Here is a 14,165-nt window from a genome sequence, read left to right as displayed (position 1 = left end):
ATGCACTCTATGTACTCTACCATCTAGTGTATGAACTTTATAAATTTTGTCTTCTTGCATTGTAGTCTGACAGTCTCTGCTTATCACCCTCCACTACATCATTAAAGGTGCGACAGTTGAGAGCATGAAGTGTTCAACATTCCACACTTCCTTTTTTTCAGTTAATCAAGTGTATCATCTGAGTATTTCAAGTGCATTTTTCTTTTTGGAATTATCAGGCCCTGTTTACACCTGATATTAAAAGAACACACCAATTTTTTGGGACTTTAGCTTATTCACCGTATCCCCCAGAGTTAGATAAGTCCATACATACCCTTCTCATCTCCGTGTGTGCCGTAACTCTGTCTGACGCACCCACCGCTAGCCTAACTTAGCACAAAGACTGGAGGTAAATGGCTCCAGCTAGCATACTGCTCCCAATAAGTGACAAAATAACGCAGCAGAAGTAGCAGTTCTTCGCCTTCTGAACTGGCATAATATATGGCGAATATAGTTCCCAGTATGTATATGGTTAGAAGATGGCTGTGTCTCATATGACCTTGTTATTTGCACATGCTGTGACTATACAAATCACAACATGTAAATAGGAAAATGTTGGCGTTATTTTGTCACTTGTTGGGAACAGTATGCTAGCTGGAGCCGTTTACCTCCAGTCTTTGTGCTAAGCTAGGCTAGCGGTGGGTGTGTCAGACAGAGTTACGGCATGCAAGGAGATGAGAAGGGTATGGACTTATCTAACTCTGGGGGATACGGTGAATAAGTTAAAGTCCCAAAAAGTCAGCGTGTTCCTTTGAGATGCGTTTTCGGCGATCAGATCACAAGTGGACAACGGTAAATACAGGTGTAAATGGAGTCTAAAACATTTTGAGCTTGTCCACTTCCCACCACTTCTAGTCAAAAACGCATTCGACCGGATTGCTTTCGTTGAGTATGTGTTCAAATGACGCCTATTCTCCGCCTGATGCGTAACATTGTGGGAAGAGCAGTAGCCAGACTTTAAACTTTGGCGGCTGAAGACCCAAGTTTGGTTTGAAGATGAAAAACATACCAAGCACAATGGTCCTGTTAGCCAGTGCTGGTAGATGCCATAACTACACCACCAGGGAAAGAGCAAAAAGCATCTTTCTCCAATAATAGCCACTCAAAAGTAACCAAATATTCTGAAAAATAAAAAAATATACTGCTTTTTTGCACAAGCAGTAGGCAAATATTGCAAAAATATCTTAAAATCATTACGTAAGAAACAACATTATTTGAACCCTTTCTGCACTTTCTTATTGGCCTCCTTGATTGTAGCAGTCAACATTGTGCTCAGTATCAGTGCATCTAAAACTTTCCCCTCTCTCTGTCCAGGAGGAACAGAACCGAGGCAAACCCAACTGGGAGCATCTGAATGAGGACCTCCATGTGCTCATCACGGTGGAGGACGCCCAGAACCGGGCTGAGATCAAGCTCAAGCGTGCAGTGGAGGAGGTTAACAAGCTACTCGTGCCTGCGGTGAGTACCACTGCTGTCCTACTTCCTTCCTCTTCATTCCTGTTGCAAAGCTCGCTTGAATATCACACGCATCATGCTTACTCAGGCTATCTGATGTCATATGTGTCAAATGACAGGAAGTGGGCTTCTGAGGTTATATGCCATGGGCTTTATTTAGGTTTTCAAACCATTTTCACACATTAAATGAGCACCTCCAAACATCAGTACAGGTTCTGTTCACAACCTGTGTGTGCGTGGGTGACTTTATGGTGTGTCTCCCACCACTGTTTAAATACTCCTATTATTAGTTTTTCATGCACTATGTCCTATTTAACTCTTTAAGTGCAAATATCATATAATCACCAGCACTTGCCCTTGAAAACCAATCATCAGTGGTTGCTTTACTGGACACCAAAATAGAAACATTCCAGACAGATTCACTCAGCAAATAATGCTGTTTCAATTAAAATATTTTACATTTGAAATTAATAAATAATTGTCATTTTTATGCGACAAGCACCCACTCTTCCCGGTCCATCAGACAAGCTGTTTTTAGCGACTAAGCATTATATATACACAATAATATTTGTTGTTTTTAATGGAATTTATTATAAAGTGATCCCTATAATTTATAGTGAAGAAAAATACATAAATTCTTATTTACAAAAATATATATATATGTTTGAGCTTCAGTTCAATTCAGTATTTGTATTGGTTGGGCATGTAAGAGGTAATACACTCTCAAACATATAACCTATAATATAACTGCTTGAATACACATTTCTCCACATAAGAAATACTATCTGAGACTGATCTTTGATTTACTCAATACATTTGCTTCACAAAGATGCAGTACGTGCCATGATGAAGGAGAGACTGCATCTTATAAGAAAATCTGTGTTCTTGTATTATTAACATTTGTGTATTAGTAATGTTCTAATATTAGTAACAGTATTGTCATCTATCCAGAGCACATTAGAATGTGTGAATCTATGAGTGTACACAACCCCTAAAACACTTTCCTCTTTCGTTTCCTTTCTTTTTGCTGTCACTTGATGAGTGGGAAGTGAAACATTTTCCAAATGCTCTCCTGAAAAATGGGAAGTGCTGTGCAGGGCCGGTGTGGTTGAGTAGTCAGTCACTTGGAACATTCTTTAAGAGCTAACTGTTGCATTATTGTCATTAAACTCTATATGAAAGGGTTGGAAGAACAGGGTCAAGTCAGTCTATATGGGCATACATTAAGGTATTTTAGGGTAGAACATTATCGCTTTGATAGTTTGTTTTTTTACAAGCAAATGGGCCATTTTCTGCTACTGGTTGCCTTTTTTTAAAGCAAATTTATTTGTTGTTTGCTCTATAACATGCCAAACTAGTCTTAAACAAAAAATATATGTAGCCATGTGAAATTAGAGGCACCACTGCATTTTAATTATGATCCAAACAAAGATGCTACTCACATGTAGCATTAGCAGTTGTTTTTTATTTAAATTAGATTTAATTATAGGATTTAAGACACTCCTGCGCAAAACAAAAACAGCAGACTGACTGCTGCATTCACTCTATGACAGTAGGTGGCGCTTATGGAAAAGCAGCGGTTTCTTTGTGTACCGCTGTATACAAAGCAGTGCTGCGCTTATAAACACGACTTTATACAGAGATTAGAGGAAAAGTAAATGCCATCGAAACTTTTCTGAAGACAGTCAGTTCCCTTCGGAGATACATTCATATAAACTGCCAACCCCAATTACATTTTTAGATTTTTCTTCCTATATTTCAAGCATGACGAACAATGATCTTGCTGTGCCTGTTACTCGATTTTCTCTGCTGGCACGTGTTTGTTCTCATCTTTGCGAAAACGGCCGGTTCTGATCCCAGCAAACACAGAATGTTGGCGCAACGTACCCAACCTTCTAACAACGTTTTAACAACATTACCAAAAGGTTGCTATAACTACGTTGTGTGGTGAAGGTTGTTACAGCGTTGTCACAATGTTGACATTAAACCACAGTTCAGGGCCATTGCTTAAGGTTGTGCCGAGAGTGTCTGGACAACCACTGGACTACATAATGTACTCGTCACTGCCCTGAAGCGGGAAAATCAGCCTTTTAAATTCCAACCACCTGTTGTTGGGCTCATTGTGTTCTCATTCATCATCGAGCAAGGATACGTGAGTATTGCGTTTAGCCTACCTCAGCTATCAAACACAACCTACAACTTTAATTTCTAATGTGATTAATGTAGCATCGCTCGCACTGTTTAGTTTTTCGTTAGATTTTTCCGCTATTTAGTCTCATTAGTTTCTTTGCTCCTCTGGATTCGTGGATGTTTCCCCCGGTGACACCTGCTTTCGGCTACTGTCTGCCATACAGACCCGGTTTTGTTCATTAAATGTTCTGATCTGCCTTTGCTTTTTATGTTTTATTTATTATACTTAAGATAAATTTGTATATTCGTTTATTTCTTTTTTCTTTTTTCACAAATGTATGACTTTTGGAAGTGCAATTTGATTATGTTTTAACAAAGTTGAATTAACGAAACCTTCTGTAATTTTTACTCTTCAAAGTGTAGGCTACACTTGCAGGTGTTGATAGCCCCATTAAATAATAATATAGATAAACAATAAACGATAAAAAGTATATAATTATCTAACAAAATGCACCATAAAAAAATATTGTCAGAACGTCGTCTCTCAGTTGCTGAATGTCGCACAACAACGTTGCTACAGCCCTGTCACGTCTTACAATTCTACGTTGTTACAATGTTGCGAGCACGTAGACAGCGACGTTGCCATAGCAGAAATGCAACGTGCCAGAGACGTTGCCACAACGTAAATGTGTTTGCTGGGATTACGTCAGTTTGACCGGTTGATCTTTAGAAAACAAGAATTATTTGCACTCGCTCAAATACTCCCAAATATATTTTGAGGTCGCACAGACTATATTTTCGGGAGCATATACTACCAAAATGGTCGCAATTTCGAGCCTTGGTAGAGCGTTGCATGTCACTCACTTGGTGGTTGGACGCTGCCTTAGATATCCGCATATAAAGAGGGCATACTTTGATGGCAAATAAGCACTAATGTACCTTATAATCCACAGCTAATATCGAGCGTATAGATTCCAGAAATGTTCATTGTATTGTTCTCTAACTGTAGTGTTTTAGGATATCACATGACCTTAAAAGTCTAGTCATGTGATGAGGAAGTAAGTGCATTGATGTTAATAGAGTATGAACTGTTGTAGACACATTCCACGGCTCTGCGAGTCTGATAACAACTACTGCATGACCAGTGAGTCCTGCCTCAGTGATTTCATTAGCCATGGGGCTTTAATGACGAACACAGCTGCTCAGGATTCAGATGCTCACTGCTTACTCTGTTCAGGTTGCATTGTTACAAAATGTAACATAGTTCCTCATTAAATAGTTACGAGTAGAGGACTTCACCGCAAACCATGAGACTGGGCCTTGCTCGAAAAATCTGGCATTTTACAAAGTTGTACTGGTAGGAATTTGTTTTGAATTATTTATTGCTCTTGTCCTACAAGTGTACACTACAGACATGTATGCCACATAAAAAAAAAAATTCTGACATAAATATTGCTTATGATGTGGCTTCCTTTGCTGTATTAAGACTGTGGGGTCTATAACTGTACTAGTAATGGTATTTCGGTCTGAGCTTTGATTTAGTGGGTAGTATTTGTGCTTGTGACCCACAGGCTCACACTCTAGGTCACGTCCTGATCCCCTTCCCCTTCTCGCTCCATCAATGGTTAATTCCAAGCTCATAAAAACTTTAGTTATCACAAAAATGGTTTACTGGATTGGAGTTTTTATTTTAATTCTTTTTTCTTTTTTTTCTTCTTTTTTTTTGGTGTATCACAGTGGTCTTAAAATGTTACAAGTGAAAGTGCTAGTTGAAGACTTTCATGCCAGTTTACAGAAAGAAAAGTATATTATGTGGCCGCCGGAGGAAAGATTATATGTTATTGCTTGAGTTGGCTGTCATGGCAACTGCCAACACCTTCAATAAGCTCAGTGAGAACAGTCACACCTCCCCAATCAGTGGACCTACTCTTTGGGTCTCCGAGTGGACACAGACTACAGATACTACTGAGACATCGGCATTTAACCTGATCGCCCATCTTAGAGCAATTCCCTTGTGTGGTAGCTAACCCCCAGACGACCCACAGAGAGGCCAACCCTTCCTTATCAATCCCAGCCCGATACTGCTGTGTATGATGGCCAACACTGCCCTCCCACATCCCAAGGTAAAATCCATTAACACCTCTGTGTTTGCCTACAGGGACTTTTCTCAGTCAAATAGATGGAGGGAGGGATTTTTTTCCTTTCTGTTTGCACTAAGATAACAGCCACTAGTGTTCTGCTCCAACTTCTGTAAAGATCTTTATAATCCCTGCTGAAATTTGCATACTGATTGATCGCATCTTGTGGCATTTGAGCTGTACGCTCTGCTTCTCCACATGTGGGTGGGGTTAGCTGTGCACCATTGGTGTTTGTAGGAAATGTCCTTCTACACAATATATATATATCAGGTGAATGCAGTCACATTATGAAGCATGTCAGGGGGTCACTTGCTTGACTGGCGGTCTACCTTCCGGAGAAAGCTAGCAACCGAGGCACATTATAGTAGCACACCAGGAGACGTCAGCTTGGCTTCTTAGAGTCATCTATTTTAAATCATCATCATTATCTACATCACCACCGTTGCTCTCAGCATCATAATCAGCAGCACTGGCAGTAGTGGCAGCAGTTGGTGTGGTGCACTCAGGAAGCCAATGACCAGCAGGATACTGCTAACACAGTTAAAAGCAATTATCATCAATGGCTTTGTGACAAATATATAAAAGCCTTCGCTTCACAATTGCATCTGATTGTGCTGACTGAGGCAAGGTCTCACCAGACTCCCCTGAGCTCCTCTGTCTCTCAAATGCAGGAAGGAAAGCTAATTTACATAATACCTACCAGTGGTAACATGCTGCTCTTTTCCATACAATGAAAGTGAATAGTGACTAGGGGCTGTCAAGCTGAAAAAATGGTGGGGTGGGGTATGGTGGGATGGGGTGGGATGGGGTGGGGTGGGGTGGGGTGGGGTTGGGGAAGAACCATAACTGTTGTCCAAATAACATGTACACACTATTCCATGTCTTTCTGAACTCATAAAATAGCTTTATGTGAGAAAAATCTTGTCTTGCAAATGATACATCTTGATGTACCATATTTGAACATTCTATATGTGAATGTGAATGAGGCTCTGTTTACATCTGGTATTAAGATGTGTTTTGGTCGATTGGATCTCAAGTAGACGAGGGAGACACATTCCCGTTTACACCTGTTGTTTTAATCTGTCTCTTTTGTCCACTTTCGACCACTTCTGTCCTGATTTCTTTGAGGGGTGGGTCTATGGACAGGTAAATCTATAGGCTTTTTGAGATCTTTTGATCTAATGAACGAAATAAGCTCACGCAATTTACATATGAACATGACTGGATACTACGAAAAAACACACAGAGAACATCAGCTTTAGTTTCTGCTCTGACAGCCGCAAGACCAGCCGAACGCTGTGAGTGTGTGTTAGAAATCAGGAATAGTGAGAGAACATTGTGCTTGGTATGTTTTTCCTCTTCAAATCAAACTTGGGTCTTCAGCCGTCAAAGTTTAAATCCCGTCAGGCTAGTGTGCTTCCCATAATAATCACGCATTAGGTCAGTAGGCACAGAGAAGGCGGTCTTTTGTGGCTGTTTCAACACATTTGTTCACATGAGCGTTTACACTACGAATGCAATCTGGTCGAATGCGTTTTCAACTACCTCTGGAAGTGGTTAAAAGTGGACAAGCTCAAAACTTTTTAGACCCCATTTACACCTGTATTTAGCGTTGTCCACTTGTGATCCGATCGACCAAAACGCATCTTAATACCAGGTGTAAATGGGCCTTAGATGCGGTGCAGGAGAAGATTATCAGTGAAAATTTCCTTTTTTTCCATATGAAGCTATCGTATATGCTGTTGTTTGCCATTGTTGGGGCTTGACAGCCCTTGGTCTTCATTTACTTTCACTGCATTGAAAAGGGCAGTGTCGTCATTCTGTTAAACTTCCATTGTTGTGTGCTTTTTGCAGAATGACACATCAGAGCTGTTGGCTAGTGGGGACCCTGTTTTGAGTCTGACTTGGGTCAAGACCCTATTCTAGGTAGTAATGGTTTAGTAATGGTCGTAATTTCGCATTTATTTTCCTGTCTCCACTCCCCTAACCTACAAAAAATAAATGCCTAAAAAATTTGTATAAAAAGCTAGGAACGACATAAGAATGAGAAAATTACAGAATTTTACATGAGAGGTGAAGTGTTAATTTTATATTTTTTTAAACCACAGAAATCTTAATATTACATTGCTTGAGATAGACCTGTATTTCTATTTGGTCAGCTGTAAATGGCCATGTTATAGATACTTTTATATCCAGGATGGAAGTTCTATGAATCTGCATGAGAGGGGTTGATCTTTAATGTAAACATGTACAAATTGCATGTTCCTAAAATATGTTCTACTCAAACTGAAGCTCTTAACCTCCTACATGTCACAGATAATTCATATTCCTGGAAAACAGACGTCTCGTGTCACTTCACTGTGAGTATTTTCAGCAATGCTAATCTGAACTATGACACACAACTTTTAATGTCAAATTACATGCACACCCTGGAGAAAGCTAATTTCAGAGAGCATTTTAGGGCCTTTATTTAGAGCATAAGCCGGTAGGCAGCATCTAAACCTGTGGTGAGGTGAAGCGCTTAATGCTATCTGTTATAGCTCTCGACATTCTCACTCTGTTTCCCCACCCTGTGTTAGTGGTAGCTAGGCCTAAATGGTCATTGCTGAAGGGACTACTTTAATTAAAGTCCTGTCTGTCAGCCGCCCCTCCGTGGCTCCCAGCCTGAAGTCATGACAGATAGAGGCAGCTCTAATTGTCAGGGCTGGAGATAAAGTGAAATTTGAAATTGGGTGTGGAGGGACTACTACCACACAATGCACACACACACACACACACACACATACACCTCCCCTTTTTGGCCCATGTGGTTGTCCAGCTGTGCCTGCAGTGGTGTTGGAGAGGAGGTTAAGTAAACAGTAAGGGCCATTGGGGGCCAAAGTACCCCGACTCCCCTCTACCCATCACAGCTCAGATTAGTGCACCCTGTCAGTCAAGACTTCCTTCTTGGGTACTGTAGTTCCAGCTCGTACCTGAATCCCAACGTTTTTGGTCTTTGAGCTTTTATGGGTGAATGATTGTTGTGTGTTTCGTGGTGGTTGCTAACACAGTCATCACTATTACTGTTGCTTATTGTTTAGGGGTGTCCAATCCTGCTTCTGGACAGCCACCTTCCCACAGAGTTTAGCTCCAACTTACTCCATCTGGAAGCTTCCAGTAATCCTGAGACCTTAATTTGCTGGTTCAGTTGTGTTTAGTTAAGAGTTAAACTCTACAGGAATGTGGCTGTCCAGGAGCAGGACTGGACACCCCTAGTTAAGAGTCACAGATTTAAACAAATCCCTATCCCTAAGTAATAAACTCTGGTTTGTAATCCATCCCAAAATACGGATGTGAAAAATACCTCAAGTCATGTGACTTGTTGAAGAGAGGTGTGCTATTAATTTTCTTAGATACAGTGGGTAAAATAATATTGTAAACTTGTATTCAAGGTAGGAACCCAACTATATCTAAGCAACAGAATATCATAGAGACATTAGAGTGGACTCTACTGACATGGCCAGTAAGCAACCTATAAATCAACCAAAAACTAACCAGAACACCCTAGCTACTAGAATTTTGGAAACTGCCAACAACATCCTTGCATCATGCCAGCAGCTTTTTTACAAGCAAACACTACTTCTAGAACACTAAAAATCTAGTCATTGGACTTTTTGGATCTTGATCCTTGCCTGTTCTTTCTCCTTCACACATATCCACATGCCAATGTTTTGAGATCCTCAAACTCTTTTTGCCTAAATCACCCACTGGCACATGTTCACGATGGGATTGTGAACCCCACAGATTGTGAGCGACTGCTGGGAGAATCGCTTAAGAGCCGATATCTAGGCGGGGTACGCACAAGTTCTGTTTGGGGATTCCCGTGACGTGCTCAGTGAGCGTTAGTCACACATAAACGAATCTTTGCCTGCAAGATTGCACATGGACACCTTCACATCTTTGTCAGAACTCCTGAGTGGATGTAGAAGCAAAGGCGCTTTATGGCTGAGCAGAGCCAATGTTGCTGTTTGTGACTGTGATTTTTTTTTTTAGGAAGCCAGGAGAATGAAGGGCCCAGTGGTTTGTGGGAGGTTCCATCTGTTCCCTTCATGGCACAATAGGCTCCCTCTTGCATGACATGTTTTTCTGCCTCTCGCTGTTTCTCTGAGTGCTCGGCACTGGCGAAATAGAGAGAGAGGTTGAATAAAGCCCATGTCTCTCTTTGCAGAAATAAGTGTGTGTTGCCGGCAAATCTCTTGCTCTAAAAAAGACATGTTGTATTCATTTGTGTGCATGCACATTGAGATCTCGAGAAATGACTGCACATTTTTGCATATCTTTGTCTCTGCAGGTGCACATACTGCTCCCTTTTGTCCAAAGGTCTCCTTTCCATCGGTAATGTGACTTTGTATATGTCGACGGGTGTAACTCTGTGTGTGGCTACGGTGTACGTGTGAACGGCAGGGACTGCTCTGTGGTCACATGATTGAGTAGTCATCCATGTCTTTGAGGCTGAGAGAGCATCAAAAGGCTCTTTGTTTACAACTGGAGTGTGGAAATCCTGAGCGGGCTCTTTGGCCATACAGGGTTGGATAATGCTCCCAGTGGGGCTCTCTCCCCTTCCCCTCCTCTCTCTCCTCTGAGAGAGTTCAGCATCTTTTCTCTCCCTCTCATTCTGCTCTGTTATCTCTCTGTGTGTCCCTCCCTCGGTCTCTCATGATGTTATTGAGTAACACTTTGTTTTGGAGCTAGTGTTGGTACAGTTCGGTTGCACAGGGAATAAAGGCTAGTTGGGGTTCACAGGACAGAGAGTGCATTACCGTGGCAACTGTTTGAGAGGCCCCATCCACAAAGGAGAGCACCGGGTCATGTGACTGTACTACAGAGGAGCTTAAATCATCCACCAATCTCCCCTGCTTTCAGATTTTCAGCTACTTTAAATAACAAGCTCGCTCATTCATGAGATCAGATGGAATCTGCAGACTTTTTGCAATGATTTGGAGGGGAAATATGTGGAGTTAGACTGAATTGATTTTAAAAAATGCCATTAAAAGTTTTTGTTTGTTTGCTTGCTTGCACATCCTGGCCAACCACACAGAGCAACACTGACACAACCATTGCCATGAGTTTTAATCGGGACTCTTTGTCCAGCTAATGGCAGATGGGAGGAGTGTATTAACCTGTTTGGTGAAACTAGTGGCCCTGAAATTACACGCATCACTTTTAATCAATGAACATGCAAGAGACATATTCCCTTTTATGAATGACATATGTTCTTGTGAATTCTACAGAAAATTTTCTTCAGAGATCTGGGTGTCCAGATTCTGTGTGGACCCATTTATTTACACTCAAATCACCTTGTCCCTCTCTTTGCAACCTCTCTCTCTCTCTCTCTCTCTCTCTCTCTCTCTCTCTCTCTCTCTCTCTCTCTCTCTCTCTCTCTCTCTCTCTCTCTCTCTCTCTCTCTCTCTCTCTCTCTCTCTCTCTCTCTCTCCTTCCAAGGAATGACACAGTAATCCCTGTGTAAATAGAGGGATAGAGTAAAGATGCAGACTCCATGGCCGTTCAGAAATCTATCCAGCTTCTCTGCTCCGCTGAGCTCCAATAGAACAGCTGCTTCCCTCGGGCACCACGGAAACGAAATGTCACGAGCGAAATAAAGGCTCCCGTTCCGAACGTGTACCTTCTGTCAGCAAACGCCACTTTTCTCCAACGCTGCACTTAGTCTTTAATGCACTGCTTGACTTTGCCAACGCTGGGTGGCCTTTTCTACTGAGAAAACGCCGAAATAATTTCGTGTTGTCATCTCCGGAGCATTTTCCTTTCAGTCTCTGACTTCCCTTCACTGCTACAAGGCTAAATAATGAATATGATACAATATGATTGTTGATCGTGAAAGGGTATGTGAAAGATTGGCCTTCATGATTCTCTGGTTTGATTCTTAAGAATGCCTTGAGGCCAATGCCATCAGAGACCAAAGGAAAAATTATTCAAATTAAGACATATTGAAGATTGTGAATATATGGAACACGTTTGGGAAGAGTTAAGCCTAGAGAGACATTTATGTAACAGCTCTATACTGTGTCAACAAATTCCTCTATCACATCTATTGTTATTCATCCTAAGGAAAGAGACCACGGGGGTCTAAGCTGGAGACTTTTAACCATTGCTCTCAATCTCATTGCTTTCTTGGAGAACCAAATCCGATATTAAAGGAAACTCATTTGTGATTTTTCTCAACATCTCTCTTATCAAGTGGTTCAAGTTGGTTTATGACTCCTGTAGAATACCAGATCTTTAGTCGGTGGTTCTGATTGGGCTTAACAATGCTCTTCATTCAGACGAGAAGATCCTCCTCCTCATGCCGATGTTTAGAATTTGCATGCAGCCTGAAGATGAATAATACAAGAACACATGCATTTTTAAAGGCCAAAATTACTCAAATCTTTTTTTCAGACAGTCTGGGACACGGATGCTCTGTGGGATCTGCTCTGCTGGTGGATGAGAAAATTCTGTGTGATGTTGAGGAGCACTTTCACTCGCTCTCTCTTTCTGACGCCTTCTCTAATTCCCCCGTCATGTTTTTGACTTTGTGACCAGCCTTTTTGTTGCAGTCCCCATTTTTTTGTATGTTGTGAGAGATCAAAGCTGCCTTTTATATGAACAGAGATAAGAGGGCTGTATTGTTATGGAGAGATGGCTAGTTGCAGGGTTACCGGGTAAGAATGTGTGTTTTCGAGAAGGAAAGAAAGTGTATGTGTGTGTGTGCTAAACAATCAAAGTTTAACAACGATAAAGTTAGTCTTTGTGAGCTCTCTCTCTCTCTCTCTCTCTCTCTCTCTCTCTCTCTCTCTCTCTCTCCATCTCTGTGTGCCGTCTCCTCAGTTCAAAGCCAGTTTGATGTATGAGACTTCCTCCTCCTCCTAATTGCACCTCTTTAATTCCAATGAGGAGGATGCCTACGCTCTGACAGCTAATCACTGACACGGCCCGCTTTACTCGGCAGTTGGGTGTACTTGTCTGGAAACTTCATGTCTGTTTCAACTGTGTGTGTGTGTGTGTGTTTAGACACGTGTGCATGCGTGTGCGCTGCCTTGCATTGTTTGCGCTAGAGTCTCTTGCTGTGCTAAACTGGCAAGCACAACAGCTGGCAGGACATCGTAACACTTCAGGCATCTGTTCTAATGTACTCAGGTAATATCTGGCGTGCCATTAAGGCTACTTAACTGGTTTGTTTTCTCTGATAAGTGTGCAATAAAAAGATTTCAATATGATCTGAAATATTTCTCATCATATTCTTACAAGACCAAATTACCTGAGCTATGCCACGACGTATAAATTGACCCTATTTGTTTCATTTATGTTAATTCCTGTTGTGTGCATCTCATTGGTACATGTCATTCCTTGTCTTTGGAATCTTTTACCAAAGCAAATTTTCTTTTCGGCTCATGTGACAAATCCCTCTTATTTTTCAAGCCGTCCTCTCTAACCATCTGTCTCAAACCAGTCAACTACTACTATGATGGTTTTTAACAGATTTTTGAATGGAATTAGAAGGGAGTTTTGCGTTATCAACATTACTGTATCCTTAAATAGTACTTTAAAATATGTTATTCCATTTTGTTTAAAAGGAAAATCATGTTCATCTAGATAATCATCTCCTAAGTGTAACTCTCCCTTTCACTGTCCTTCACAGTCTAGTAAATGACAGAAATGTTTAGCTTGATTAAATGTTTTCATGTTTGTTTTTCCAAGCAAGACAGGTTGATTAAAATGACAAATTATAAATAAGAGTTTTAAATATTAGAGGTAAAATTAAACTTGATTGAGGAGCGCATTGCATTGCCTGTCATCTCGTACCTTTATTCCACTTTCAAATCATGCCGAACAGAATTGAAGTTAATTAACATTCTGATTTGCCTTTATTTGTCTATCGAATTTAGTCTGTTGAACTAGACTGTATGTCTGTGTGTGAACTCTGTCGTCTAATACCCCTAATGCATCCTGTCTGCCTAGTGTGCTACTGTTGTTTATGGGCCGCAGAACAGATGAGGATTTTATTCGACAGCCTGCATATGTATGCGCACATACACAGAGTTTTGGCACCAGGGACACTTGCACTACTTCCCTCTCTCAAAGCCAATTAACATAACCGCATGTGCCGGAAACTGTAAGACTGTAAGCTTTGTGCTTTCCCACAGGTTTGCAGCTGAACTCTATGCGTGTTCACAAACTGCCTCTCCAAACGCACAAGCGTATACATACAGGCCAATCTCCCTCTCTCTCTCTCTCTCTCTCTCTCTCTCTCTCTCTCTCCCTCCCTCCCTCCCTCTCTCTCTCTCTCTCTCTCTCTCTTCCTCCCTCCCTCCCTCCCTCCCTCCTCTCTCTCCCTCCTCTCTCTCCCTCCTCTCTCTCCCTCCTCTC

General features: G+C 41.4%; 1 protein-coding gene across 5 annotated transcripts in view; it reads left to right on the top strand.

Moving 5' to 3' along the window:
- Positions 1–14,165, top strand: part of qkib (QKI, KH domain containing, RNA binding b) — a 113,824-nt gene that overhangs the window by 68,811 nt on the left and 30,848 nt on the right. For all 5 annotated transcript variants that reach the window (XR_014201757.1, XM_082154645.1, XM_082154647.1 and 2 more), the window contains exon 4: positions 1,354–1,497. Coding sequence is in view for 4 of the 5 variants with exons in the window: in XM_082154645.1 (XP_082010771.1) it covers positions 1,354–1,497 (144 nt within the window). In the remaining variant the exon portion in view is untranslated. The remainder of the gene's footprint in view (positions 1–1,353; positions 1,498–14,165) is intronic.

This window comes from Leuciscus leuciscus (assembly GCF_965113295.1).
Source record: "Leuciscus leuciscus genome assembly, chromosome: 22".
Classification (NCBI taxonomy): Eukaryota; Metazoa; Chordata; class Actinopteri; order Cypriniformes; family Leuciscidae; genus Leuciscus; species Leuciscus leuciscus.
Note: the sequence above shows the minus strand (reverse complement) of the source record. Positions and strands in the feature narration are given on the sequence as shown.